This window comes from Misgurnus anguillicaudatus, chromosome 21 (genome assembly GCF_027580225.2).
Source record: "Misgurnus anguillicaudatus chromosome 21, ASM2758022v2, whole genome shotgun sequence".
Taxonomy (NCBI): domain Eukaryota; kingdom Metazoa; phylum Chordata; class Actinopteri; order Cypriniformes; family Cobitidae; genus Misgurnus; species Misgurnus anguillicaudatus.
The window spans coordinates 48514401-48541316 of record NC_073357.2 but is presented as its reverse complement, the minus strand read 5'-3'; the positions used below and the strand labels follow the sequence as shown (position 1 = coordinate 48541316).

The 26916-nt window shown below is 38.2% G+C and overlaps 1 protein-coding gene and 1 long non-coding RNA gene across 3 annotated transcripts in view; one reads left to right on the top strand and one right to left on the bottom strand.

The window, feature by feature from the left end:
- The first annotated feature begins 272 nt into the window (after nt 1-272).
- The window catches only part of LOC141352997 (uncharacterized), a 54077-nt gene continuing 27433 nt past the window's right edge, over nt 273-26916 (top strand). The window contains exons 1-3 of the long non-coding RNA XR_012360051.1: nt 273-468; nt 8940-9028; nt 23678-23872. This is a non-coding gene — a long non-coding RNA (uncharacterized lncRNA). The remainder of the gene's footprint in view (nt 469-8939; nt 9029-23677; nt 23873-26916) is intronic.
- lrch4 (leucine-rich repeats and calponin homology (CH) domain containing 4) overlaps nt 14737-26916 on the bottom strand; it is a 40320-nt gene continuing 28140 nt past the window's right edge. The window contains exons 11-18 of one of the 2 annotated variants that reach the window (XM_055211409.2): nt 26785-26862; nt 26500-26554; nt 26328-26391; nt 24131-24226; nt 23957-24054; nt 23716-23853; nt 23502-23579; nt 14737-15124 (exon numbers count right to left, since the gene is read on the bottom strand). In XM_055211409.2, the coding sequence (XP_055067384.2) occupies nt 14960-15124; nt 23502-23579; nt 23716-23853; nt 23957-24054; nt 24131-24226; nt 26328-26391; nt 26500-26554; nt 26785-26862 (772 nt within the window). In that variant the 3' untranslated portion in view covers nt 14737-14959. Of the gene's footprint in view, nt 15125-19527; nt 21243-23501; nt 23580-23715; nt 23854-23956; nt 24055-24130; nt 24227-26327; nt 26392-26499; nt 26555-26784; nt 26863-26916 lie in introns of those variants that run through there. The other variant, XM_055211401.2, reaches the window with a different exon arrangement.

Genomic DNA, 26916 nt, shown 5'->3' with positions numbered 1-26916 from the left:
ACTTCCACTCCGTGTGTGTGCGCGTGCGTGTGTGTGTGTGTTTATTAACAAGCGTGCTTGCAGCGGGATCACGATGTAATTTACCCAGAAACAACAAATTATATAATCTGGTAGGTAGCATACTGTGTTTGACAGCACATCGCGCCACAAAAACCGACAGGCGGATGACGTCGAAGTACCGCGAGAGAGAATTGAAATCAAACTCCTCTATCAGATTTCTCGCGTTAATTTGACGTCAGTGCATGTCGGTTTTTGCGGTGCTGCGTGAAGTATTGCACACCTCATTCAACCCTCGAGATGATGAACGCGTGCCACTGGTTTCTGTAGGTTTTTAGGGAACATGTGAAATTGTGTTCATAGCCATGACGGTGAAATTTTACCTCTGATAAAATTCTGTCAGTGTCAGAAGTTTTGAGATGCAGTCCTGCAGCGTGGCTATATGAAGTAAAACTCCGAACAAGTCTTGTGGTAAGTTTTTAAAATCTTTATTATTGTACTGAGATCCCCCAGTGTGACATGGCTTTTAGTTGGAATCATGTTCGTAAAGTGTGACAACAGGCAAGAATCTCAAGGCATTATAAAAAGGCCCAGCCGGTTGTTGTGGTTTTGGTCGCCTGTCAGTCAAACTCCCGGCGAACGTGCGAAGGGAAAACCCAATTTTTAACTACACAGAAAAGTACACTCAAAAAACGCTGAGTTAGTTAACCCATACAGAGCCAAGGTGCAGTAACTACGCATTTGCTCAAAATTGAGTTAAGGGTTGAAATGGTCTTTGTGAGATCTGTTGTGTATTGTGAAAGTCTCCTGGTTCAATTTTGTACCATTTCAGAGAAACGTGGGTGCCAAATTTGCAAACATGTTTTGACTGGCTGGTTTAAAAAAAAACTTTAAGGGCATTTTTCTCAGTTTCAGTGTTTGCGTAGTTACTGCACTTAGCCTTGTAGGGCAGCATGCATAGCTGGGTCAAAAAAGGGATGAACCCAACCATATTGCAAATGTTTTGAAAGGATACCACCCCAGTGACTATTTTTCTGATATTGTATGTGGTCTAAAACATCCTAACAAAGTGCTGTATCGTTTGGTCTTGCTAAATATATTTTCAAAATAACTTAACCCCTCATAATGGTACAACATCAATGTATTGGGATCCTCTGTGCTCAATGACCTTTAGTTTCAAGCCTCATAACAACATACTGTACAAGTGAATGGAGGCTGAACTTTAAGTACCCTACCTGCATGAAACATTGACTCATGGTGGCAATTGAATAACAAACCTTCAAGAGAGGCGTGTGTTTGATTTGCAGCTCATTGCAGGCAGTCAGACTCTGCTCAGCCCCTCGTATGGCCCAATAAAACTGAGCTGACAGCTGCGGCTGGTACATTGAGAAACTCTCCTGTCAGCACAAACGCTCATCGCTCTTTGACGAGCAGCCTTTCCGCTTCAATTATTGTTTTCACCTCAGATGAATCCTGCAGGGTGTCGTGGCCATTTTCGGCGAAGTGTGCTGAGCGAGCAGGACATGTACGTTGCATTGTATTGGTTTTAATTAAATTTAGCTCCCCTCTCTCCTTTGTGCCCCGAGTCCATCGCTCGCTAGTTTAAGGAAGATCTTGTGTGTGATTCATTATGGACGTAAAGGTAAAAGCACTGTTAAGTCAGGGGAGGAAATCGAGCGGCGTGGCAGAAAATCCAAGTGAATCACTCTTAGTATCAGCATCCCTCTTTAATTGAAGAGGACGTTTTAAACTCTTAAAGTCACTGTGATTTAAACCAGGCTACAAACATAAAAATAGCTCAAGAACAAATTGATGTTTTGTGGCACTTCCAGGGTACATAATAGGACCCGAAACATCTCAAACTGTCACAGTTTTTGTTTGACAAATGATGAAATGCTTAACCTTTAAAACTAACCCCAGGAGTCGAGCTAAATATTATATGACCTGTTTTCTATTCTGGTTTATATTTGTACCCTGTTATTAACATTTCTGGCATTTTTATGACATCCATCCTTCCCTGTAACAAACCCACTGGAGCCTATCCGTATCTTGGGCCACATGCAGATTTATAACAATGAGCATCAAAATTACCCACACATTTGGCAGATGCTTTTATCCGACATGAATTACAGTGCTTTTAAGCTATACTTTTTTATGAGTATGTGTTCCCTGCTCTGTCAGAAAAAAAGTGCAGGAAATGGTACCCTTTAAAAAGATCCTAAATATGTACTTTTTGAGGTACCAGTGTACAGTACTATTAATATACGGAACTAATATGCACCCTTTAGGTACTAAAGTGTACTTTTTGAAAAGGTACCACCCAATGGTGTAGTCTATGTGATATGCAGGTATACGCTGCATACCCACTAGGAAAGGTCAAGGATTTCTGTATACCCACTTTAAAAAGTGTCATAAACCGTAAACAAAAGATGGACTACGCGACATTGTTCCTTCCATTGTAATGAATTGAAAGCAAAATGTTACCATGTTACGCAAAAATGTCTGTTTGGAGCCAGGGCATGTGCATAAGGAATTGTCCGTAGAGCCCAGAGGCTGAAGCACGGTACCAAACTTTCACCCAAAGCTTGCGCGCCCGATTCAACCACGCCTCTTGAACGGACAACCATTTCTAAGGTTTACAAAGAATGGTGTGAAAAGGGAAAAACATACAGTATGCGGCAATCCAGTGGGCAAAAATGCCTTATTGATGCTAGAGGTCAGAGGAGAATGGGCCGACTGATTCAAGCTGATAGAAGAGCAACTTTGACTGAAATAACCACTTGTTATAACTGAGGTATGCAGCAAAGCATTTGTGAAGCCACAACACGCACAACCTTGAGGCGGATGGGCTACAACAGCAGAAGACCCCACCGGGTACCACTCATCTCCATTACAAATAGGAAAAAGGGGCTACAATTTGCACAAGCTCACCAAAATTGGAAGGGTGAAGACTGGAAAAATGTTGCCTGGTCTGATGAGTCTTGATTTCTGTTGAGACATTCAGATGATAGAGTCAGAATTTGGCGTAAACAGAATGAGAACATGGATCCATCATGCCTTGTTACCACTGTGCAGGCTTGTGGTGTAATGGTGTTGGGGGATGTTTTCTTGGCACGCTATAGGCCCCTTAGTGCCAATTGAGCATCATTTAAATGCCACGGCCTACCAGAGTATTGTTTCTGACCATGTCCATCCCTTTATGACCACCATGTATCCATTCTTTGATAGCTACTTTCAGCAGGATAATGCACCATGTTACGAAGCTCGAATTATTTCAAATTGGTTTCTTGAACATGACAATGAGTTCACTGTACTAAAATGGCCCCCACAGTCATCAGATCTCAACCCAATAGAGCGTCTTTGGGATGTGGTGGAATGGGAGCTTCGTGCCCTGGATGTGCATCCCACAAATCTCCATCAACTGCAAAATGCTATCCTATCAATATGGGCCAACATTTCTAAAGAATGCTTTCAGCACCTTGTTGAAGCAATACCATGTAGAATTAAGGCAGTTCTGAAGGCGAAAGAGGGTCAAACACAGTATTAGTATGGTGTTCCTAATAATCCTTTAGGTGAGTGTATATCAGCATGATAACAACTACCTTAAAGGACCAAAACCATCTTTCGGAAAATTTTATTGGAAGTGTAATTTATTTTTATTTTGACTGCTGTGGCGCCTCAAGAATCGACAGGCCAATGACATCAAAGTATCATAAGAGCGATTCGAGAAATCGCACAAAGAATTCTGCTTCTATATCGCTCTTGCGGTACTTTGACATTACCAAGCGGTCTACGAAGCGCTAAATAGCTCACGCGACACTGTGGAACAGCAACACATTATTAAAATTAAACACAATTTATACAATACATTTACCTATAAATCTAAAGACACAATGGCTGATCAGAAGGTGATAGATGGTTTGGGGCCTAATAATGATTTGTAGTTGTATGAAACTTCTCATAAATGAACCCTATATAACAGGACTACATGAGCTTGACACTACATTTAGTGTAAAAATTGTAAAAACAAGATTTTGGCTGGGTGGAGCACAAAGTGACATGGGGTTAATTGTAACATAGACCTTTTACAGTTACACAGGGTCAAGCAATCTGTGATTTTAGTCTCTTTCTCTCTTACTGACTGTCAGAGGACGATCTCCTGAGAATTTGTGAAAAGCTTTGATGCCGTTTCTTTAAGATACGGGAAAAAGAGTGTTCAATTTCTTTGTCATATGTTTAATTTGATTTCTGAGTTGTGTGTGTATTACACTAATGCCGAGTTCAGACTGTATGATTTTCAAACTAGTCGGGTCACCCGTGGATTCACACTGCGTGATTATCTGGGGAAGGGTTCAGTCGCTGCTGTTTCAGACTGCATGATGGATTGGCGACAAGGGTTTTCATACTGCATGATTTTACCGTAAGAAGAATCGCCGATAACTTTTTCCCGGTCCGCAAACTACGTCTCACAACCAAACGCACGCGAGAAGTGACGCGAAGGAAACAACGCGAGGTCACGCGTGCAAGACCGGAGTTCTCACGTGAGACTGGGATTATTATTAAAAATGGTCACCCGCAAGAAGTTTAACATACAAATTGCATGTGCGCTCATTTGCAGCAGAAAGAAGAAGAAATAAAAATTATGAAGAAGGAAATGTTTTGAGAGACTCCTCCCCGAACTTCCAGCTGTCCTGTATGTTGCTCTCTCATTGGATGTAGGTCATCGCCGATGTTATTGTCAGTCAAAACACATTTCACACGGCATGATTTTGAATCGCCGACCGGTCCAGATATTTAGCATGCCAAATATCTCACGGGTGTCGGCGACTCGTCGGCGATCCTCTCAGAACGCGTCTTTTATAATTCACACTGTGTGATTCTCACTCGCGTGCACGAGCATCGATTTGCCTGTGATTTCGGGCATTTGTCGGCGATTTCTCAAAACCTGTCGGCGAGTCAAAATCAGGGCTAAAATCGTGCAGTCTGAGCTCGGCATAAGCCTCAAGTATACAATGATAATGCAATAAAACAATGTAAATGTAATCAAAATGATAACTGTAAATACACTATATAATGAATAATTGACGACGGGAAGTTGAATTTTTCTTAAATAATGCACACTCAACCCAAGGTGGTAATGCGGCACAACACAAAGCGGATTATATTATTTTCAAATAATTCAAAAAAGACCGGAGTTAGTTATTTCGCTTATACTACGATTACCACAAACATTGCTCTAGTTGTTATATTAACACATTTAACAGGTAAGGTGTGCGTTTATTGAAAAATCAGGCATATCCTTGGAACATTTTTCAACCAATCAGAATATACAGCCCTGTGGTATAACAGGAAATAATGAATATTTATGATTTTATTTCATAAAAAATATCTATCCTATTGTAGCAAACAATAACAGAAGAATGCTTAGATGAGGGATAATAGATTGATGCCTGAATATCTGTATCCATCTCTAGTATATAGACAGAATAGCATTAAATTATGTAAGAGAAGGGATGATGTCAGTAGGTTGTTATTGCAGAAATACCTGTAAGCCCCGACAGTGTGCATCACACTGAAGGGGCTTATTTTGCGATAAAAACCTGCTGCCTGTACATTATCCTGCTTATTACACGGCTATTTACCTAATAAGTAAGGTAAGGAACATTAAATATTGATTTGAAATATTTTATTATGTAGACCTTCCACGAGGAAAACATATTTATTATCGGTTTTAAGATAAGACAAGACATTCAAATGTCAGAACACAGTATTTGCTTTAATCATTTGGCCTATATAATGTATATGTTATTAAAAGACACACTTCATTTTGTGTTAGGGGTATGAGATATGATCAATTATGATTTATTTCATGATAGAATTAATTTTATTGTTTTATTATCGTTATCATGATAACGATATGTATCACGGTAGAGTTTTTTTTATCTTTTAATAAGATAAATAAAGAACATTTAGGTCTAAAGCACGGAATACACTGCAGGATTTTTGCACTCATATAAGATCGTTACCATATCACTCTGTGCGACATGGATCGTTTAAACTCGGGTACGACAGGTATGTAGACTGTACGATGATGACATGGAAGCTTCTGCGGCTGCGTCACACGTTAGCGCAACGTCACCAGTATGCGCTCGTGGTAAACAAATACCAGTGCGCAGGTCGTAGCAGCAAACACACTGTGCAGTGATCATGCCAAATTTCTGACACTGTCAGAAAACTATCGTAATCTATCTTTAGACGCAAGACCGGGAAAACGGCCGTCTTTCAACCTCTCTCACTGTACGACATACGACCACAGATGAAGGGCCACGATCGCAGAAATCGCGACGATTGTTTCACGATGGCAATCTTTCGTCTGGGACAGCCAATAATCGTGCAGTGTATCCCGGGCTTTAAAGGGAAACTCGGGGCAATGATATAAGTCCTTGATTATTACGCCAGAATGAGAGTATAATTCCTAGCCATTTCTGCATAGAAAATCGCAACTTTCAATTTTCTGTTGGTCTTCTTAGTACACAATGTAACTACAGAAGAGTCAAGTTTTAAATAGGAAAAATATTGAACATATTGGTTATTTTTTTAGCGCAATGCTAATGGTCTAATCAGATTCAATGGAATTATGCTAAGCAATGCTAAAAGTGGTACTGCCAGACCCGGATATTGGCTGAATGGATTCCAAAACGGTAAAATTCAAATGTTTAACTCTAGGGGAGATGAAAAATGAGTCTATTTTCAAAAAAAGTGGAGTTTTCCTTTAAGAACTAAATGTTCGTATTTAGGAGGATACTTGCAAAGACAGGAATTTTGATGCATATATGTATTTAAGGCAAAAAAAGGTGCAAAAATACAATGAGAAGCGGATGTGCAACTTGCGCGATCCATAGCACTGTTGTTTTTGTTTCAATGGCTTAAAATCACTTGTTAAACTGCGGTGCTCAAATACATACACGCTAAGCTTTCGTGACCACGCGCACAGCAACGTGACGTGGGCGCGTAAACTCAATAGAGACGATAGTCCAAAATCTCTACCAGTTGACGAAATTTCTAACGGTTTATCATAACTACCGGTTTATCGCCCACCCCTGTTTTGTGTAATATTAAAATTTACCTGTCAGAATGATTTGCAACATATTAGTTTTAAGCTGTTATTATCTGGGAATAACAAACCTGCAAATGTTGCGACTGGCCAATCATTATCAAGCATTCTAATGAGCTGTGTAATAATAATTATGTTTAAATAGAATTTTCTGGTGTTACAACAAACTATCTGTCTGTTACAATAAACCCCATATGAGGTAAGTTGTGATATTTGCACTTCTGTAGATAGTAACAATCTTTACGGGTTAATTTGTAGTAGAGATGTGTTTTGTGTGTTGCTTGCTTGTGTGAAAATATTTGTATTATTGTATAAATGATTAAGCCAAACCCAAAATCTAGTAAGTTGCACACCCCTCTCCCTTAAATGTCTAACCATGCTGTGAAAATTATTCAAATGATGCACCTACAGTATTCTTAAATGTGACAAGTACTTTTTTACCGCCGTATATCTTCAAAAACAACGGTATTATAAGGGATCTTCAGTGATGCCATAGAAGAACTATATTTGGTTTCACAAAGAACCTTTCAGTCAATCGTTTTTAAAAGAATCATTTAATTCATTATCATTTCATTTTTTTCCATCTACAAAGAACATTTTGTGCAAAACATTTTGTTCTCTGGAACTTAAAATGTCTTTATTGAACCACAAAGCCTGACTAAGTAGGAACCTTTATTTTTAAAAGTGTACTCTCAGTCTTTCAAAACATTGATTAAACAGATGCAGTCAGTGCTAAAGCCATATTCCATTGAAATTAAATTGCACTTAACTTGACTCAACTCAGCTTTATAGTATATCCCACAAAGCACAAATGAATGCACAAGAACAGAGAAATCTATAAGATGTTTGGTTGTAAGTGTCTTTCTTTTAACCATATGTACTGAGGGATGCCCATAATAAATCACTGGTAAGTCTATATTAGTGCTGATGGTAATAGTCAGATCTTTCCATATAACCTTTGTCCAATGAAGCTGCAGAGCAGAGTAGTGTGAGGTCATTCAATAAAGTCTAATCTAACCGAGTTAACGACAATGGGACAAACCTGCACTGAAACATAACCCACTGGCATTCAGTTCAACAGAACTGAACAGGACGCAAAAATGTTAAACAAATCACAGGATAGTGATGTTAGAAATTACATACTGGGTCAGACAAGGAAATGGATAAGTGAATGAGTATAAATGCTTATAAATTGGTGCAAAGCATGTCTATTTGGATATTACATCAGCTCACAGGCATAGTATTTGGCTCTGATTTTAATTACACATGTCGGGGAATAAAACATCCACAATATCAATGATTCAAACTTGGGTTATAGTTAATTTATAAATACTAATCCCTATCTTACTGCTGTTTTAAATTCCACACATTCAACTGGAGACCAAAACCTTCAATTACACCATCATCAAGTTGAAGTTCAGCGGCACCATGCCAGCAAAAGTGCAACGCTTCACTGAGTTAGTTATAGGTCTGAGCACTGTGTTAGCCACTGTTGGTCAGGTGAGTCTGGGAGGTGCAGTGCGCTCCATATTAAAGATGCACTTTGAAGAAAGTGCATCTCATTAATAATTGATGCAAGCTGCCTGTAATCATTCTGGTATGTTTAACACAGTACAGATCAGCTTTTGGAGCACCGTTTGAGATTGAATGTAAAATAACCTGCTGTTACCGCTGTTCCTTTGGTGGCACACGTAAATGCATATTCGTTTGAAACCAAAAGCTTAAAACAAGAAACAGTTTTCCCTTTTAGAAACGTAGGATCTACTCTTCAAAGCTCAAGCGTGACAGGATATGATTGATCTCAATAGCTGTTTTTTGTTCTTTCCAGCTTCAGAATCAAACCTTTAATCCTTTGGATAGCAGCTCAGATATGTCACTTCTGAGGATCAGCCTCCTACAGAGCTTCTGCAACAAAAGGTAAATTCTACCACGATTCCTCGTCAGGCTGCAGGGTGACTCTCTATCTTAAAAACTGTTGAAGAATAAAGAGTAGGTTACTGATGTTCTGTAGCTTTGTCAACCAGTGCGGCAAAGGTGTAAAATATTTAGGCACTTAGATGTTAAGAAATTGCAACCTCTCAAGAACAGCATAACAAAATCCTTTAGGTGATTTTGAATTATGCCGTTTCTACATTGTAAAACAAAACCTTATTGCACTTAATTTTTTAAGTTTAATAAACTTGAATTTACAATTCATTAAAAAAAGATTCATTCAATTTACTCAATTTTTTAAGGTAAGTGGTCGCAATCAATTTATTTAAGCTACATTTAAACAAAAAAAATTGAAATACAAAACAAAACTTTTGTTTAAATGTAGCTTAAATATAGATTGCAACCACTTACCTTAAAAATTTGAGTAAATTGAATGAATCATTTTTTTCAGTGTAGTGAGGAGCTGCTAAAAATAAAGTTAAACTAGTTTAAAGGCGGAGTCCACGATGTTTGAAAGCCAATGTTGATATTTGAAATCACCTAAACAAACACGCCCCTACCCCAATAGAATCTGGACCTTCAGTTGATAGACCTGCCCCACACATAGGCAACCCAGCAAGGATGCCGGTTAGTAGACACGCTCCTTACTGCTGATTGGCTATAAGTGTGTTTTGGTAGTCGGCCCGTCTCCTTTTCCAAAGCGTATTTCAAACATCGTGGACTCCGCCTTTAAGCTAATTTAACTTCATTTTAATAATACATACAAACCTATTAGACCACCTGTCTATTTGACTCAAAGACCATCCAGCATCGTGAAGTGCTTTAATGCAGACTCTAATTTTCAGAGAGTTCAACACTTCATGATTTGATCTCAAACTCATTGGGGGCTGAAACTTGGGTAAACCTCTAGAAATAAGGTTGTGTGCTTTGACAGAGAGTAAAAAAATAGTATGGGTGTAAATTAGTAAAAGGGTGCATAGTTGGGACCCCCATATGACTAAATCCACCCCTGAACAGGAGTCAGGAATGTCAAATTGAATTCACCTTTTTATATCCCAAAATCAGAAATTATTCAAGCCTAACATTCAACTATTAAAACGTATTTTCCTATTAAGGACTACATGTAAATGGCTCTAATTGGGCATTTGAATAAAATTAATGACGTGCTTTAACATTTCTTCCAAAATTTAATGGAAAACAAAAATGACATTTTAGCATACTTCTGTAGAAATACTACAGTGAAATAAACTGCTTAGACATACTGGTGGATTAACTATTACAGAAACATAAACAATTATTTTGGTAAATACTAATATTGTTAGTTTAGTGGCACAAACCTTTCGTTGAGTGTGGGTCAAATAAATGTAACACTGCAAACCATGCTAACGTCTCACAATTTAATTTTGAGATAACAAGCATCAAAGTTTGATTTCAGACATTAATTTTAATCTTTGACATGAAATTACTCAGTCAAAATGAAAGATATCAAGGTTATATTTTCACAGAATGTTTTTTACTGTACATGAACATGATGATTTTGTGTAGAAACAGTAAATATCAAGTTTAAGGCCGAGTTATAACAGAAGGTCATATTTTTAACATTAACATTTTTCAAAAAATTCCTGTGTGACTGTTTACCAATATGACTGCACTGGGGGAAAGAATTTATTTATGATTACTCTTTATTATATCAATGTGTGTTCATTTAAAGGAAAACACCATGTTTTTAAATTTTTTACTATGTTCTTACCTCAAATTAAACAAATGAATACATATCCATCTTTTTTCAATGTGTGCACTTAATCTTTGTTCAGCGCATCGTGAATGTGTTAGCATTTAGCCTAGCCTCATTCATTTAAGGATCTAAACATGGATGAATTTAGAGCCACCAAACACTTCCATGTTTTCCATGTCTAATAAAAATCGATTCTCAAAGAGCAGAATCAAATTTTTTCTTTAATATTGAATGTAAGATTAACTTTAATCTTATTACTAGTCTTCTTCAACGTTAGTGTTGTGACCTTTAATTTTTTTATTTTTTTTATTAATTAACCTCTTGTAAACTGCTGTTCACAGTTCTTTCTTATCAATATAGTATTTGTATTAAATCTATATTCATTGAGTTATAGATTCATCGAGAATCGAGTATAAAAACCTACCCGAGAACCAGAATCGAGAATCGAAATCGAATCGATTTCATAGCTTGTGAATCGAAATAGAATCAATCTGGAACATCTGAATCGATACCCAGCCCTACTTTTTCATGGGCAGTAATAGTAAAAAACAATCTGATAAACATTTAGAAAAAGTGGCAACTCGATTTTTCTATAGTGAAAAACAAAAAGTGTTTTTTTTTCTGCTGAGAATCGTAAATTACCAGCTGCCTGCCTGAGACTAAGTATAAAAACATATGGTAAAAAATAGCACTGGAATGGATCATTTATATGCCACTTATTAATAGTGCCTTGAAGAACGCAATGTGACTCAGATACACTTAGAGGAAAATTTTGCTTTTAAGGTGCACTAAAATAACTTTGACAAGAGGCATGGCATGTGATTTGAAGGCATGGTTTAAAATAGTTTAGAAATACGATACGATCTGGGGTTTTTGTTACAGATAATGTTCTGAGGAGAAAGGGAAAAAGGACATTTTTAGGATATTTAAATATGCTTGTGTAAAATACAACACTGTATGCCAACACATCCCACTGTGAGGTCAAGTTAATGGTGAATGTAGAGTAATGGTGCGTGGTTGTTTTGCTATCTTTGGCCTAAATAGTTTTTGCAGTCATTGGAATTTTAATCCACGCCAAACTATATAAGGAAACATTTCAATATCAAAAACACAAAAGTCTGAGTCATGAAACATAACACTGTGCAACTGAAAGCGCACTTTTCCACATTCATCATTACTGTCAACTTTCCCAGGTTAACTATGTTTACATATACAATAATGGACAAAATATGTACCTCAGCTGTCACTGGGGCAATACCCTTTAAAAAGGTCCATATACACTTACCTAAAGGATTATCAGGAACACCATACTGTGTTTGACCCCCTTTCGCCTTTAGAACTGCCTTAATTCTACGTGGCATTGATTCAACAAGGTGCTGAAAGCATTCTTTAGAAATGTTGGCCCATATTGATAGAGATGTTGATGGAGATTTGTGGGATGCACATCCAGGGCACGAAGCTCCCATTCCACCACATATCCCAAAGATGCTGTATAGGGTTGAGATCTGGTGACTGTGGGGGCCATTTTAGTACAGTGAACTAATTTTCATGTTCAAAAAAACAATTTAAAATGATTCAAGCTTTGTTACATGATGCATTATCCTGCTGGAAGTAGCCATCAGAGGATGGGTACATTGTGGTCATAAAGGAATGGACATGGTCAGAAACAATGCTCAGGTAAGCCGTGGCATTTAAACCATACCCAATTGGCAGTAAGGGGCCTAAAGTGTGCCAGGAAAACATCCCCCACACCATTACACCACCACCACCAGCCTGCACAGTGGTAACAAGGCATGATGGATCCATGTTCTCATTCTGTTTACGCCAAATTCTGACTCTGAATGTCTCAACAGAAATTGAGCAACAGACCAGGCAACATTTTTCCAGTCTTCAACTGTCCAATTTTGGTGAGCTTGTGCAAATATTAGCCTCTTTTTCCTATTTGTAGTGGAGATGAGTGGTAGCCGGTGGGGTCTTCTGGTGTTGTAGCCCATCCGCCTCAAGGTTGTGCGTGTTGTTGCTTCACAAATGCTTTGCTTGCATACCTCGGTTGTAACAAATGGTAATTTCAGTCAAAGTTGCTCTTCTATCAGCTTGAATCAGTCGGCCCATTCTCCTCTGACATCAACAAGGCATTTTCGCCCACAGGACTGCCGCATACTGGATGTTTTTCCTTTTCACACCATTCTTTCTAAACCCTAGAAATAGTTATGCGTAAAAATCCTAGTAACTGAGCAGATTGTGAAATACTCAGACCAGCCCGTCTGGCACCAACAACCATGCCACGCTCAAAATTGCTTAAATCACCTTTCTTTCCCATTCTGACATTCAGTTTGGAGTTCAGGAGATTGTCTTGTCCAGGAACACACCCCTAAATGCATTGAAGCAACTGCCATGTGATGGGTTGATTAGATAATTGCATTAATAAGAAATTGAACAGGGGTTTCTAATAATCTTTTAGGTGAGTGTATGTCCTATTATATACTGATATGCATTTGATACCAATTTGCACCTTTGAGATACTATTAAGCTTTCTTTAGTACCAATATGTACCTCTAAGGTATTACTATTAACTCTTTAGGTACAAAGGTGTACTGTTTGAAATGCTACAGCCCCAATGACAGCTAGGGTACATATTATGACAGTTTTTTCTTACAGTGTATTTAAAAAAACTATCCTATGTTGTTCATCATTCTTAGTTTCAAATAGCTTCAACTTTAGTCCTACTTGTAAACATAGATAGACTACACTTATTGTTAGCTCATAGACAAAAGATTACATTACAGGCCTCATTTGTATATGTCACTTTAGATAAAAGCATCTGGGGAATAAATAAATGTGACCCTGCATGTGAAATCCAGGCTAAAGTCTCATAAGCTATTATGATATTGTTTGTATTTCAGTCATTGATTTTACATTGATTTTAATCTTGGCCTTACCCAGTCAATATTAAATATATCAACATTATATTTACAGAATGTTCTTTACATTATGCAGGATGATTTTTGAATGTGTTAGCATTTAGCCTAGCCCTATTCATTCCTATGGCTCCAAACAGGGATGAATTTAGAAGCCACCAAACACTTCCATGTTTTCCCTATAAAGACTGTTACATGAGTAGTTACACGAGTAAGTATAGTGGCACAAAATAAAACTTTTGTTTTGGAGTCATAAAAATGAATAGGGCTAGGCTAAATGCTAACACATTCAAGAAGCGCTGTACAAAGATTAAAAGTGCATGCATTGAAAAAAGATAGATATGTATTAATTCATCTAAGTTGAATTAAAAACATAGTAAAATATTGAAAAACTATGGTGTTTTGTTTAAAGCTATTTTATTTTTTTATCTTAGCTTCTGCAAATATCATGACCAAAATGAAGATTTACTCGAATAAATCCATGCAGAAATCCAAAGAATTCCAATTCATTCAAACACATTAGACTATTCCCAACTGTTTAGATTAATTTTCTTTAAATCCTGATTAAAATTAAAAAGTTTAAAAGCATATTGATGCTCTGACTCAAAAGCCTTAACAGCTCATTTCACATACAGAATATCTATTAATGAGGATCTAAGAAGCACGGTGGGATGTTTGTATTGCTAAATAAAGGCACAGTGCCAGAGCAATATGGAGACACAGTGTTAGTCCAGCACTCCAAATGTGCGCCACGAAATGTCACAATCAAAGCCCATGAGCCGTTGCGAGCTTATCACAGGATTACGGCATATCCACACATTGTCGCCTTTGCTACTCTGCAAGAGTAATTACCTGTGAAAAACCAATTAAATTTGCATTGTAATAAAGACGAGATTACAAACGTAATTAATTTTCAATTATGAAGAAGCACCAGCAAAATCATTATACGGGAACTGCCAACTTACCCGAGTAAGGAGGCTCATTATGGCAACATCATGCAAACATTGTGCATCACATTATTGACAAATATCCAACAGACATCAAGTTCAAACTCAAGTTACTTTATTGTGCTTCATTTCTTTTGTTTTATGCTTCATTGGCGATACAGTAGATGCACACAATTTCCTGACAAAAATGGGTCATTTACATAAAATCCTTTATACAGGCAATATAAAACATAATTTCTACCAACAGTGAGAGCTTTTGTACCTTTATTTCTGACAGTGTATGAAATGTACTGTAAGTATTCATAACTTGATAATACTAGGAGGTGGCGTCTTGATTTTGATTTGTGGATTGAACTGAGGGCTCCTGACGGGATGAGCGCCGGGAACCTGAAGCAGGAATCTCCAAAAGTGCCTGAACTGTCTGAGAGATTCGCGTCAGTCCCTCCTCCTCCAAAATTAGCTGGGGGGGACAAAGTATATCCTGGCGGGGTTTGGTGAGAGAAGAAAACAGATTTAGTTCCACAAGTCTGCCTATCCAAAGGACAAGTAAAACAATAAAACAGGCAGTAAAAGCAATAAAAACAGAGTAAACAAACTGCTCCAGGAACATTTTTCACTTCAGTCCCTAAAAATCCACAAATATGCATTTTTGTGACAGAATGCCATTTTTTTGGTCCTCAAGTCAACTAAGCAGCAAAGCTTGAATATAAAATGGTTGGCATGCACGTAAGGATCCACATGCTTGACATTAACAAGTCTTAAGAATAACCCATCTGTCATGCAAGATCCTTCAAAAGACCCAAACATATAGGTATAGATTGAATGCATGTTTGCAAAAGTGGCACTAGAGATGACACTTTATACCCAAGCAAACATCAGCTCAGACACAGGAAGGGCAAAGCAATGCATGCCGCACAACACTCGATCTGAAAATCATTCCTTTGAATTGCGACCTTCATAACAGAGCAACAGTGTTTATTAAGACACCGTCTCTCAGCGAAGCAGCCATGCAGTTACAGCTCTTTACAGGGAGGATGTCTTTTTATCCTCAAGTTCAGCTTACTGTAACAAGCAAACACTTCACCATCTTGAAAATCCATCATGCATTCCAATTATTATGTTCAGTCAACCTTAACAATAAGTATACGGGTGAGTTGTATATGATCCTTTATATACTATAAAGCAGTGGTCTCCAACATAGTTGCCCGCACAGAGTCTGAGAGTCACATTCTAAAGCACATTCTATTAATATCCTCAATTTTAATATTACATTTTTTTAAAGGGGTCATATTATGAGATTTTTTTAAGATCTATAAAGAATCTAAGAATAAATATTCGGTGTCCCCAGAGTGCAAATGTGAAGTTTTAGCTCAAAATACCCCACAGATAATTTATTATAGCATGTTAAAATTGTCACTTTGTAGGCCCGAGCAAAAGTGTGTTGTTTTGGGGTGTGTCGTTTAAAATGCAAATGAGCGGATGAAGTGCATGCACTGATCACAATGATGGATGTTTGTTGTAATTGAAGCTCAATTGTGCTGTCAATTATTTTTTCTCTCTCTGCACTAAATGGCAGTGCCGTGGTTGGATAGTGCAGATTAAGGGGCAGTATTTTTGTAATTCGCCTTGCTACCTACCTCACAAAACCGGGGAAATCTGAACGACCTAATTTTTCACATGCTTGCAGAAAATGGCTTACCCAAACAAAGTTATTGGGTGGATATTTTTCAAGTTCTCTAGGTTGACAGAAGCACCGGGGACCCAACCATAGCACCCAAACATGGAAAAAGTCTGACCTTCAAGTTATGACTACTTTAAATAAAAGTTTGCCTACTTTTATATTTTTTTCGAATTTTAAACGATTCATTTTTAAACGTTAATCATTAAACGGACTGTAATTTAAGTGTTTTATTAATCAAAATTCATGTCTTTATTCATGAATAGGTCCTCATTGGTGTCAAATGACCTTTTCCAGTGATCTGACTTTTCTTCGTAAGCCTAGAATTTCTTCTCTTTACTTACATTGAACAGGTAAGTCCAAGGAGGCATCCATATCGTTCCGCCGTATTGATAAACTATAATAGCAGAGAGGGACAAAAAGCACTAGCCTACCAATGCGTTTCTACAATGCGTTTTCATTCAGAACACGTGAACCAGCTGCAACGGACAAGATCAATGATTACATAACAGCTACCGTAGTTGCAACACGCATTTGGAAAGGCGAGGCGCTAGAGAGCACTGTTCGTTTGAATGCAAAATACAATTTCACCACTAGATGGGGGTTAATTCTACTTATTGCCCCTTTAAATAAATGATTAACATTAAATCAAATCAACAAGTAAAACAAAAAAGTTTTAAGTAGACTACAATAGCCCTCCAGATTATTTTATCTATTGTGGTAGCCCTTGTTCACAAAAAGGTTGGATACCCCTGCTATAGCATATATAGTAGATATGCAGTATTCACCCTTACTGTAGCTGTAGAATGATAAAAGCATGATGTATATAAGAACGTTGGACTTGCAAACTACTTTGTAATGCAAAATGAGCATATTATGCAAGTTAATTCATAAATGATTAAAAATAATAAATAGACCATCTTGCTATGACAGTGTAGCACTAATTGCTGGATTATACCATGCCTGATGCATATGCAGATACCCTTATCAAAATTAACCATGGTTTTGCTAATAGTAATCAATACATCAAAAAAACATAGTTACTACACTTTTACTACAAAAAAAAAAATTTATTTTGTAAGGATTACTAAAAGCATTTCATGACTTGAAAATTCAAAATAGGGCACTTATAATAAGGAAAAATAAAAATAATCAATTTTATATGTGCATTATATTTACAAATACTTTCAGATGTCAACAGATGATTTAATGGCAGTGTTGCTTATTACAGCTACTGAACAGAGTGAAAGCCTGATTATAGCCCGGCGTTATTTGAGATTTTCCCAAAGGGCATTCCACGTGCTTCATTAAAAGCAAGAAAACCTGACCTTTTATGCACGCGATGTCATTAGCGATCTACAAATAGCTCAGAATCTTAAATATTCCTTTATTAATTTTATGTCATTTTAAAGGGTTCACATCACGAAAATCTGACTTTTTCCATGTTTAAGTGCCACAACTGGGTCCCCAGTGCCTCCGCCAACCCAGAAAACGTAAAAAAGATCAACCCAGCAATTCAGTTTTGATAAACCATTCTCTGCAAAAATAGGTCATTGAAATTTGTCTCCCCTGTGATGTCAGAAGGGGATAATACCGCCCCTTACTCTGCACCATCCAACCACGACACCGCCATTTACAGGGTTCCCACGGGTCCTTAAAATCCTTGAAAGTTTGTGAGTCTGGGGGAAAAAAATCAAGGCCCTGGGAAGTTTTTGAAAATATACATACATAGATACAGGTCATTGAAAGTGCTTGAATCTATTTTATGCAAGAAGTACTAAAGTTAAACGCTTTAAATGCTTATATAATATTATCTTCTGTATGTGAATGTTGATTGATACCAAAATGCTTTTTTGTAAGGTTAGACACATGAAAACGTCTCGTGTTATGTATGCAACTGTTGTTCCCTGAGAAGGGAACGAGACGCTGCGTCTCTCTTGCCGTACTTCCTGCGTCCCTGTAATGCCATCTTTGGCAATATTTCAGATAGCAATATACTTCCTGGCTCCCGCATCACCCTGTCTTTGTCGTTAAGCCTCACCATTGGTTGAATTTGATATACACATTTAGACGCACTTACTGGAGCGTCCCCAAAGTGTCACCGCAGTGACGCAGCGCGAGTTCCCTCGAAAGGGAACTGTAACAATGCATCTTAAAAGGTAACGCGATGTAACCTTGCTCTCACTTGAAATGTGTCCCCACATTAAGTCCTTGAATTTAAGGGTATTGGACCTGGAAAGTCCTTGAAAGGTCCTTGAATTTTAAGTTAACTAAGGTGTGGGAACCCTGCATTTAGTTAAACTCATTTGTATTTAAAAGGACACACCCAATGGCAAATTTTTGCTTACACCTACAAAGTGTCAATTTTAACATGCTATAATAAATGATCTATATGGGGGTACTCTGAGGACACCAAAGATTTATTTTACATCTTAAAAAATTCTTGTGAAATGTCCCCTTTAACTTTGTTTGGAAGGTTTAAGGTTTTGAATAAATAAATTTTACACAACCCTTTAAAGGTCAACACTTACCTTCTGACCAGGAGCACAAAATAGTTGAGCTGACATGAGGATTTCATCCCCAACAGAGAAGGACAAAAACTAAAGCAGAATTAATCATAAGCATTTGACAAAAGCACACGTAAAGCAGCAAATAACAGGGTTTCTTTTTTTAATAATTTCTTTACAGACAAACAAAATCTTTATATCAATATAAACTTCTTAAATACACAGTATTTTATAAATATTACAAAATACATTTGTGTCTTCCATTAGGTTACACTAAGTAACACGTGGACGGAAACATTCATGAAGCTACTCTGCCCACTAAACTCTCAGTCTCATGTAGTGTATTTATTAGAAAGAGGGTAGAATCAGTCCTGTAAAAGCTTTTTGATGCACATGTACTGTATTGTATCAGCAAAGCATCCTTATTTCATATGCATGAGACCACTAATGGTACACAGTGTCCTTCAAGCCATTGTGAGGTGACTGATCTATGCTAAACGTGAAGTCTGTCACCTGTATATTTATTATAAAGTGGTCTTTAAAAATGCAATTATGATTAGCTTTAGCACTGATAAACAATAAACATCTTAACTTACAACAAACCCCCTTAAAACATGTTTAAGACATCCTAGCGTACAGAACTGTGTGGTAACACAACCAGTTAAATCATATTCCCTATCCTTTTTTTCTCTCTCTCTCTCTCTCTCTCTCTCGTTCGCTCTCCTCTTATCGTTCTCTCCAGATGAGAGGTTGCTTGTTAGTAAACTGTCTGCAAAGCTCCTAAATCACATTAAGTAGGCACAGGACACAAAAGCAACATCAACATCTAGCAATGGGGAAGCTGGTGCATATGGCACATTACACAAGTACAAAAACACTATGGTCACATTTAGTGTCACCAAACGACAGCTGAAAAAGGTTGTAGAGGCGTTTCATCTTCAATACATTTGTATTGTTTTTAATTGCATATTTGTAATTCGGTAATGTCTGCTTATCCAGCTTGTAACTACAATAGCAAATGTGAATATTTAAATGCAATTGTCCTTGTTGGCCAGTGTTCAGTTATAGTGGTCTGATTCATCTCAAGCCTTTTTTGCATTGTGTAAGCCAATTACTCTAGCCAAAAAGACCATATTTCCCCAGTGCAGATTTGGCAGAACAAAACAAGCAAACATAAATAAAACAATAACTTATATGGAACAGTCTGTATACAAGAATTATATTAAGTTGCTCTTAAGAAAATCAAAACAAACATTTAACAAAAAACGTAACACAGCTTTGAATCATTAGTACCGTACAAAAGTGTTGGGGCTGTTTTGTAACAGCACTGCCATCTGGTGATCACAGTCAACGAGACAAAGATGCTAAACAGTGCTCTCAACCCCTGACCCTCATCCGTTAGATGTGCGAATTAAACAAAATACAGTTTACAAGTACCATCACCGCACTGTTAACATGTTTCCTGGATGCCGTAAGCTGCTGTGGGGGTACGGAAAGGCTGGAGACTGGAGTGAACCTATTAGCTTTTTGTCCTGCGGAGGCACTTTGACTATTCAGAGCCCTAGATTCTCAAGGGAAAAGCGTGGGGAGGGGAGTTTGTGCCAGTGCTTAAAACTCTGAAGATAAAAATACACCAGTTACAAAGTCCTGCTAAAAGGCATACAAATCTATCCCATTATTAACAGCGATGCTAAGGCAATCGTGGAAAAGCCCTTCATTACGTGGAAACCATGCATATGTCCAGTTAAAGTCTAAAGACCACTGGCAAGTTGTTTTGTTTTAAGCAAATTCAGGGGTACACCTGAAAATGTGTGTTTGGGGGGGGGTTTGCAATATCGCACAGCAGCAGTCATCATACACATAGATATTTCAGTAATATACAGTATAACTATATCTAGACCAATGTGTTTCCCAAAGTGTTAATATGTAACCTGAACAGCATTATGGGTAATGAACTTGCTCTTATATGCCACATATGGCTCTTATAGGATAGTTGTGTGCAGGGCTGGGTTCTTTCATCGGTTTATAGGTTAAATGTGAAGTGCATGCGAAGATTATTTGTGTCTAACGGCCACTAAGGGAGGATTTTGCCATAAAAGTCTCATCGGGTATGTGTGTAACAGCGTACACAGTACAGAGATGATGGACTTTAATACCCATATAGAGCTTAATACTCATCCACACACACATAACTATGCTATAAGGCTGCAGTATAACAAATAGAGCAAAGCCATGAGTATAGAATAGAAGAGCAGGAAGCCAGTGGAGAAGGGGGAGGAAGGAGACGCAGAGGTGCTGTTCTTGTCCTCTTCCACCTCCTCATCTCCTCCTGTTTTTGCCAGGAGCGCCTTTACACAGCGGTGTACTGCGGGCAGCTTACTGCACAGGATATCAGACGCTAAACACAAGTCCATCTGAGAGAGAGAGAGAGAGAGCGAGAGAGATGCACAAAGATGGACAATGCAGAGAGAACAAACATAGATGTTTGGACATGTTTGGACAAAGAGAAAGCAGGATAATACAAAAACAGAGCAAACTAAGCTCGAAGCAAACAAACTTGGAAAAACAATGTGAGGCATTAAAATAAGTCGATAGGGGGAATTTTCTTACTTACAAACAGCTTAGACAACATGACTCAAGAAAGCAGATCATTTTAGAAGATTAGGGCTCGGACAAATAGCAAAAAACAATGAAATTATATGATACGCTTGTGAGGAGCCGTCTGTTATTTGTAGTGTGCGAGTATTAAATAAAGTTAATACTTGGTATTAAAAAAGACTGCTATTGTTATTAATTTTAGTATTTACTTGATACAAAGGTAGTGTTGACAATCCTATAGATGATTATCAGTCATGTGACCTTTTACGTCAACTGCACTTTATTTCAGCTTACTGCCGCCATCTTGAGTACCTACAGAGTACCAGTAGGCTACTGACAAGCATTGGCTAGGCTGCTACGATTTACAGATTTCTTATATTTTACTGTCTATGATTCGTACAGATACAGTAAATGGCTACTAAAGACAACATTTCGCACCTCGATAGTCATAAAAAAACGCTACTTTAAAAATATATCTTGGTTAGGGTGTGATGCCTACTCGGTCCCTGATGCGTTATTCCAGCCGCTGTCCGCTGCTACCGAACTACCACTATTTTTACAACACTAATGCTGCATTCACACCAGCCATGGTAGAGGCATCAAGCGCAAGTGATTTCAATGTTCAAGTCAATGTGAAGACGCGTTGATGCACATCTGGAGGTCTCGCGGCGCAAATGAGGCGTTTATCGTGGCGCGGTAGACGCGATTCCGCCTCATTCGCGCGTCTAGTTGAGTGCCTGGCGCGATACGCGGGAATGATGCTTTTTGTGCATTTTGTGTTTGACGTGAATTTGCTGCTGACGCCCGAGTTGAAAAATTTGAACTTTGGCGGATTTTCGCGCTGAGTTAACCAATCAGGAGCATGCTTGCTGCTGTGGCAGCAGCCCCGCCCAGAGTCACTCATTCAACATGAAGGAATGCTTGATATGGTCCGTGAGCAGTCACCCGGAGCTATACGACACAAGTTCTTATTTCTATAGAGACAGGAATAAAAAGGACCTCACTCAGTGTCAGTAAGGACATTGGGCAACCTGGTAAGCTGTAAATACACATTTCACTTTTGAGTCACGTGACGTTTATCGACCCACGGCATTCCGACCGTTTTTTTTTACTATTTTCCCCCTATAGTAAGGTGACCAAATACAAACCGGTAACTCTCTCGATGGATGCATGATCAACATCAGCCATCTTGCAAACAGACAACCGCATAGCACTTGCCCTTCCCACAAGAAGCGGATTTCGCCTCTGACGCACGTCAAATGCTTGCTTTTTCCACGCGTCTACTTCGCTCTAGACTCGCGAATGCATTCAAAATGTCCAAGGTGCAAACTAGATGCAGTAAACGCAATTTTGATGCCTCAAACGCGGCTGGTGTGAACCCACGGTAAGGCGGGACGACACAACATGAAACTTTGCTTGAAGTATAACCTGGATCTCCACACATAATTCCGAGCACCGAGAACATTGTTTGTGTACACAGAGTTTAAAAAGAAAGGTTTTGAACAACTGACTTTGGCTGTTTTGGTGTCCGTTCGCCATCCTTGCCAGACATAAAGAATCGATCTCCGAATGCAAATGAATGAATCTCATATGAGGCTCCCTTTTCAACTAGAAGGTCAATATTGTTTTTTACTTGTGACAAAACAACAAATTATCTGTGCATTTATATGGAACTATGCTTTAGGAGCTATCCATCTTAACTCTCCTTCCATCGCATTCGGCGATCGATACATCCTGACTGGCAAGATGGCGGCGAGCGGACACCAAAACATACAAAGTCAGTTGTTCAAAACCCTCTTTAAAGTACCGTAAACTCTGTGTACACAAACAATGCTCCCAATGCTCGAGGTCACGTGTAGAGACACAGGTGATACTTCGAGCATAGTATCATGTTGTGTAGATCCTTCTTAGTGTTGTAAAAATAGTGATTTTTGATGCTCACAACCTATTGAAGGGATGGCTTGTAGTTCTTTTGCGACCACTTCAGGTACTCAAAATGGCGGAAGACAAGTTTGAGATGTGAGTGATGTCAGCTGATATTCATGAATAAAAGAAGAAATATGTTGAGTGTTTACCTCAGGAACTCCCAGTCTACGACACGCAGCAATGAAGTTTTCGACATTAAGACGACACTTGGCAGCGCTCAGTTTTGGCTAAAAGGATAAGAAACTTAACATTAGAAAATATTTCAAGAACAGCCCTGTAGTAACTGAGCTGACCTGGAATCAGTTTTCTTTAAATCCCTTCACAGATCCAGCCATGTTAAGTGAGAGTCAAGGTTAAGCTCACCACTGCCGGTGAAGGGATGTGGATGATTGACACGGAGCGAGGTCGCACGTGATTGGCCAGCTGGCAGAGAACCGTGCCATTGGACAACGCCTCTCCTAGATCTTCAGGCAGGGTGATCTTCAGACGCGACTCCAGAGACTTAGAAAGTCAAATCGTGGTGAGTGCAGAGTAGAATTTAAGTAGAAAAACTTGAATTATAAGAAGGAAAATGGGGTGAAGTGTATAATGGATGCTGGTTTACCTTACGTAGCTGCTGAACGTCCGTTCTCTCTTCTCGTGGGGATTTGAGCGTGGAGCGAGATTCACTACGACCAGATTCAGCCAAACTGTTTCCTAATGCTGAGACCAGTAGCAAAATTTAGAACATACACATTTTAAGATCATATAAATCCCATACTCGTGAGTGTGTGTGTACCTGTCTTGACGTTGCAACGTGAAGATGTGCGGAATAAGAAGCTGTTGGGTTTGGGAGCAGAACCCGTAGGAGAACAGGGCTTCACGGATGATGCGTCTGGAATGCAACATGAACAAAATACTTAATCAAAATTTACCCTACAGCCGTCTTAAAGCACAATTTAGCTTGTACTGTGAAGATTTATTGGTGCATGCTATTCCAAAAACTGTTTGTCTTGTTATTTTTAATCAAAATGTAAAAATGTACTCTTGCTTCGAAAATGACTTTCCTTTTCGACTGAGTTCACAAATCCCATTTTTCATCGCCTTACCACCCTTCACCCCTTTAGTATGTAACAATTTTAACAATCCAATCTTTCTCAGAAATAGTTTATAAAGGAAAGGCGGCATACTAGGCTTTACATTTTAAATGTCTATATTTACACATTGTGAATGTATGTTTATTTTTGCAATAGCATTTACTTTTTAAACACTGCACAATGGGGACATCTGCTGGTTAGTAATTTGTAAATGCAATAGAAAATCTGATTTTTCTCTACTTACATAAAAATGTCTATTTGTTTTATATAGTCTATGAAAAAAGCATATGTATCAAAAGGTAATTGGGCAAAGAGTATGCAGCAAACCTCAGTTTTTTGATAATTTTATGTAATAAAATGAATACTATATTGCATTTGTTATTTATTACAAATAATTGTAAACTGCTATAAAATATATATATTTTCACCTCCAGACACTTGTTGTTAAAGTGTCTTCTTTAAAACAAGACCAAAATTAGGCTTCTAGACTGCCAGAATTATATTAATTTGAAGGTGTACATCACCTTTTCACCACACCCCCACTCAAAAAGGGCTGCGCCAGTTAAAGGGTTAAGATATTATCTTAAAATATTTTTAAGATATTTTGGCGGTATGATAACCTTAAGCAAAAATACCATGGTTTCACTGTGTTGCCAGTGCAACACTAAAATTTGTTATTTTCAAATATCTGAGTATACAAACAACAACTTTTAACTGGACACAATACATTTTATTTTAGGCAACATACAATATGTATGTCAGGTAAAAATAAAGTCTTTAAAGGAATAGTCTACTAATTTTTAATATTAAAATATGTTATTACCTTAACCAAGAATTGTTGACACATCCCTCCATCATCTGTGCGCGCGCACGCAAGCGCCGGAGAGCGCTGCGACACTTCGATAGCATTTAGCTTAGCCCCATTCATTCAATGGTGCCAATCGGAGATAAGGTTGGAAGTGACCAAGCACATCAACGTTTTTCCTATTTAAGACGAGTAGTTATACGAAAAAGTTGGTGGTACAAAATAAAACGTAGCGCTTTTCCAAGCGGATCCAAAAGAGGAACCACATTCCATGGCGCAATAGCACCGAGTACCTCGACTCGCCTGAAAAGTCCGCTCCCCTTCTCCCTCGCATAATGGGAGAGGGAGGGTGTTACTGCGCCGAGTCGAAGTACTCCCAAAAGTGCTACTACACCATAAAATATAGTTCCTCTTCCAAATCCGCCCAGAAAAGCGCTACGTTTTATTTTGTACCACCAAACTTGCTCGTATAACTACTCGTCTTAAATAGGAAAAACGTTGATGTGTTTGGTCACTTCTAACTTTATCTCCGATTGGCACAATTGAATGAATGGGGCCAAGCCAAATGCCATCGAAGCGCCGCAGCGCGCTCCAGCGCCCACGTGCACGCACACAGATGACAGAGGGATGCATCAACAATTCTTAGTTAAGGGTAATAACATATTTTAATATTGAAAATGAGTAGACTATTCCTTTAAATTATATATTTTTTGTAATACATTACATATTTAAATGTCACAGCGTGCGTATGTGAAATTTTAGCTCAAAATAGCATATAGATCATTTATTATAGCATGTTAAAATTGCCACTTTGTAGGTGTGAGCAAAAAATTGTCGTCTCTACACTAAAAAGCAGTGCCCTGGTTGGATAGTGCAGATTAAGGGGTGGTATTTTCCCCTTCTGACATCACAAATGGAGCCAAATTTTAATAACCTATTTTTTCACATGCTTGCAAGTTACTGAGTTTTTGTCATGTAGATAGAAGCACTTGGGACCCAATTATAGAAGTAAAAATTATAAAAAAAATTCAATTTGACCATCATTGACATGATGTAAGGTAACAGGAAGCTGAAATATGCTGGTATAAAGGTACCTGTGCGACTAACAGAGCGCTGTAAAGACACTGCATTAGAGGTGGGAGACATCTGATCTACACTCTGTGAAACACAAAACAACAAAATAATTTATATCAGTGCTTAAGTTATAAAAATCACAAATGAAATTGAACGAAGAGTCAAATGAAGCGTGGGTTTGTGTGGACTCACAGCACATCTCTGTTTCAGTCCATTGGGTGGGGAGCTGCTTTCTGAGCTGTCACCACTAGAGAGAGACAGAGATCAACAATCAACATCTAAAAAACCACATCCACTATAAACGTCACAGACAAAACTACAGAAAATAAAACACTAGGGCCATTTGTAAAATTTAACGGTCGATGTTACCATGATTCTCTTGTCCTACATTAAAAAACAGGTTTTGCTTTCTCTTTGCTAAAGAGACTTGGTTTACCACAACAAAACACATATGGAGACCATTCGCTTCACTCTTACCCTGAACTTCCTGTTCCTCCATGCTTAGTCGTCGATGTCGCCGAGTTACTTCCTGTTTTTACAGTCGTCTTCTGCAAACTGTAAGACATCAAACACTTATTAGTCAATAGCTTCCTAATGCAGTAGAAACAA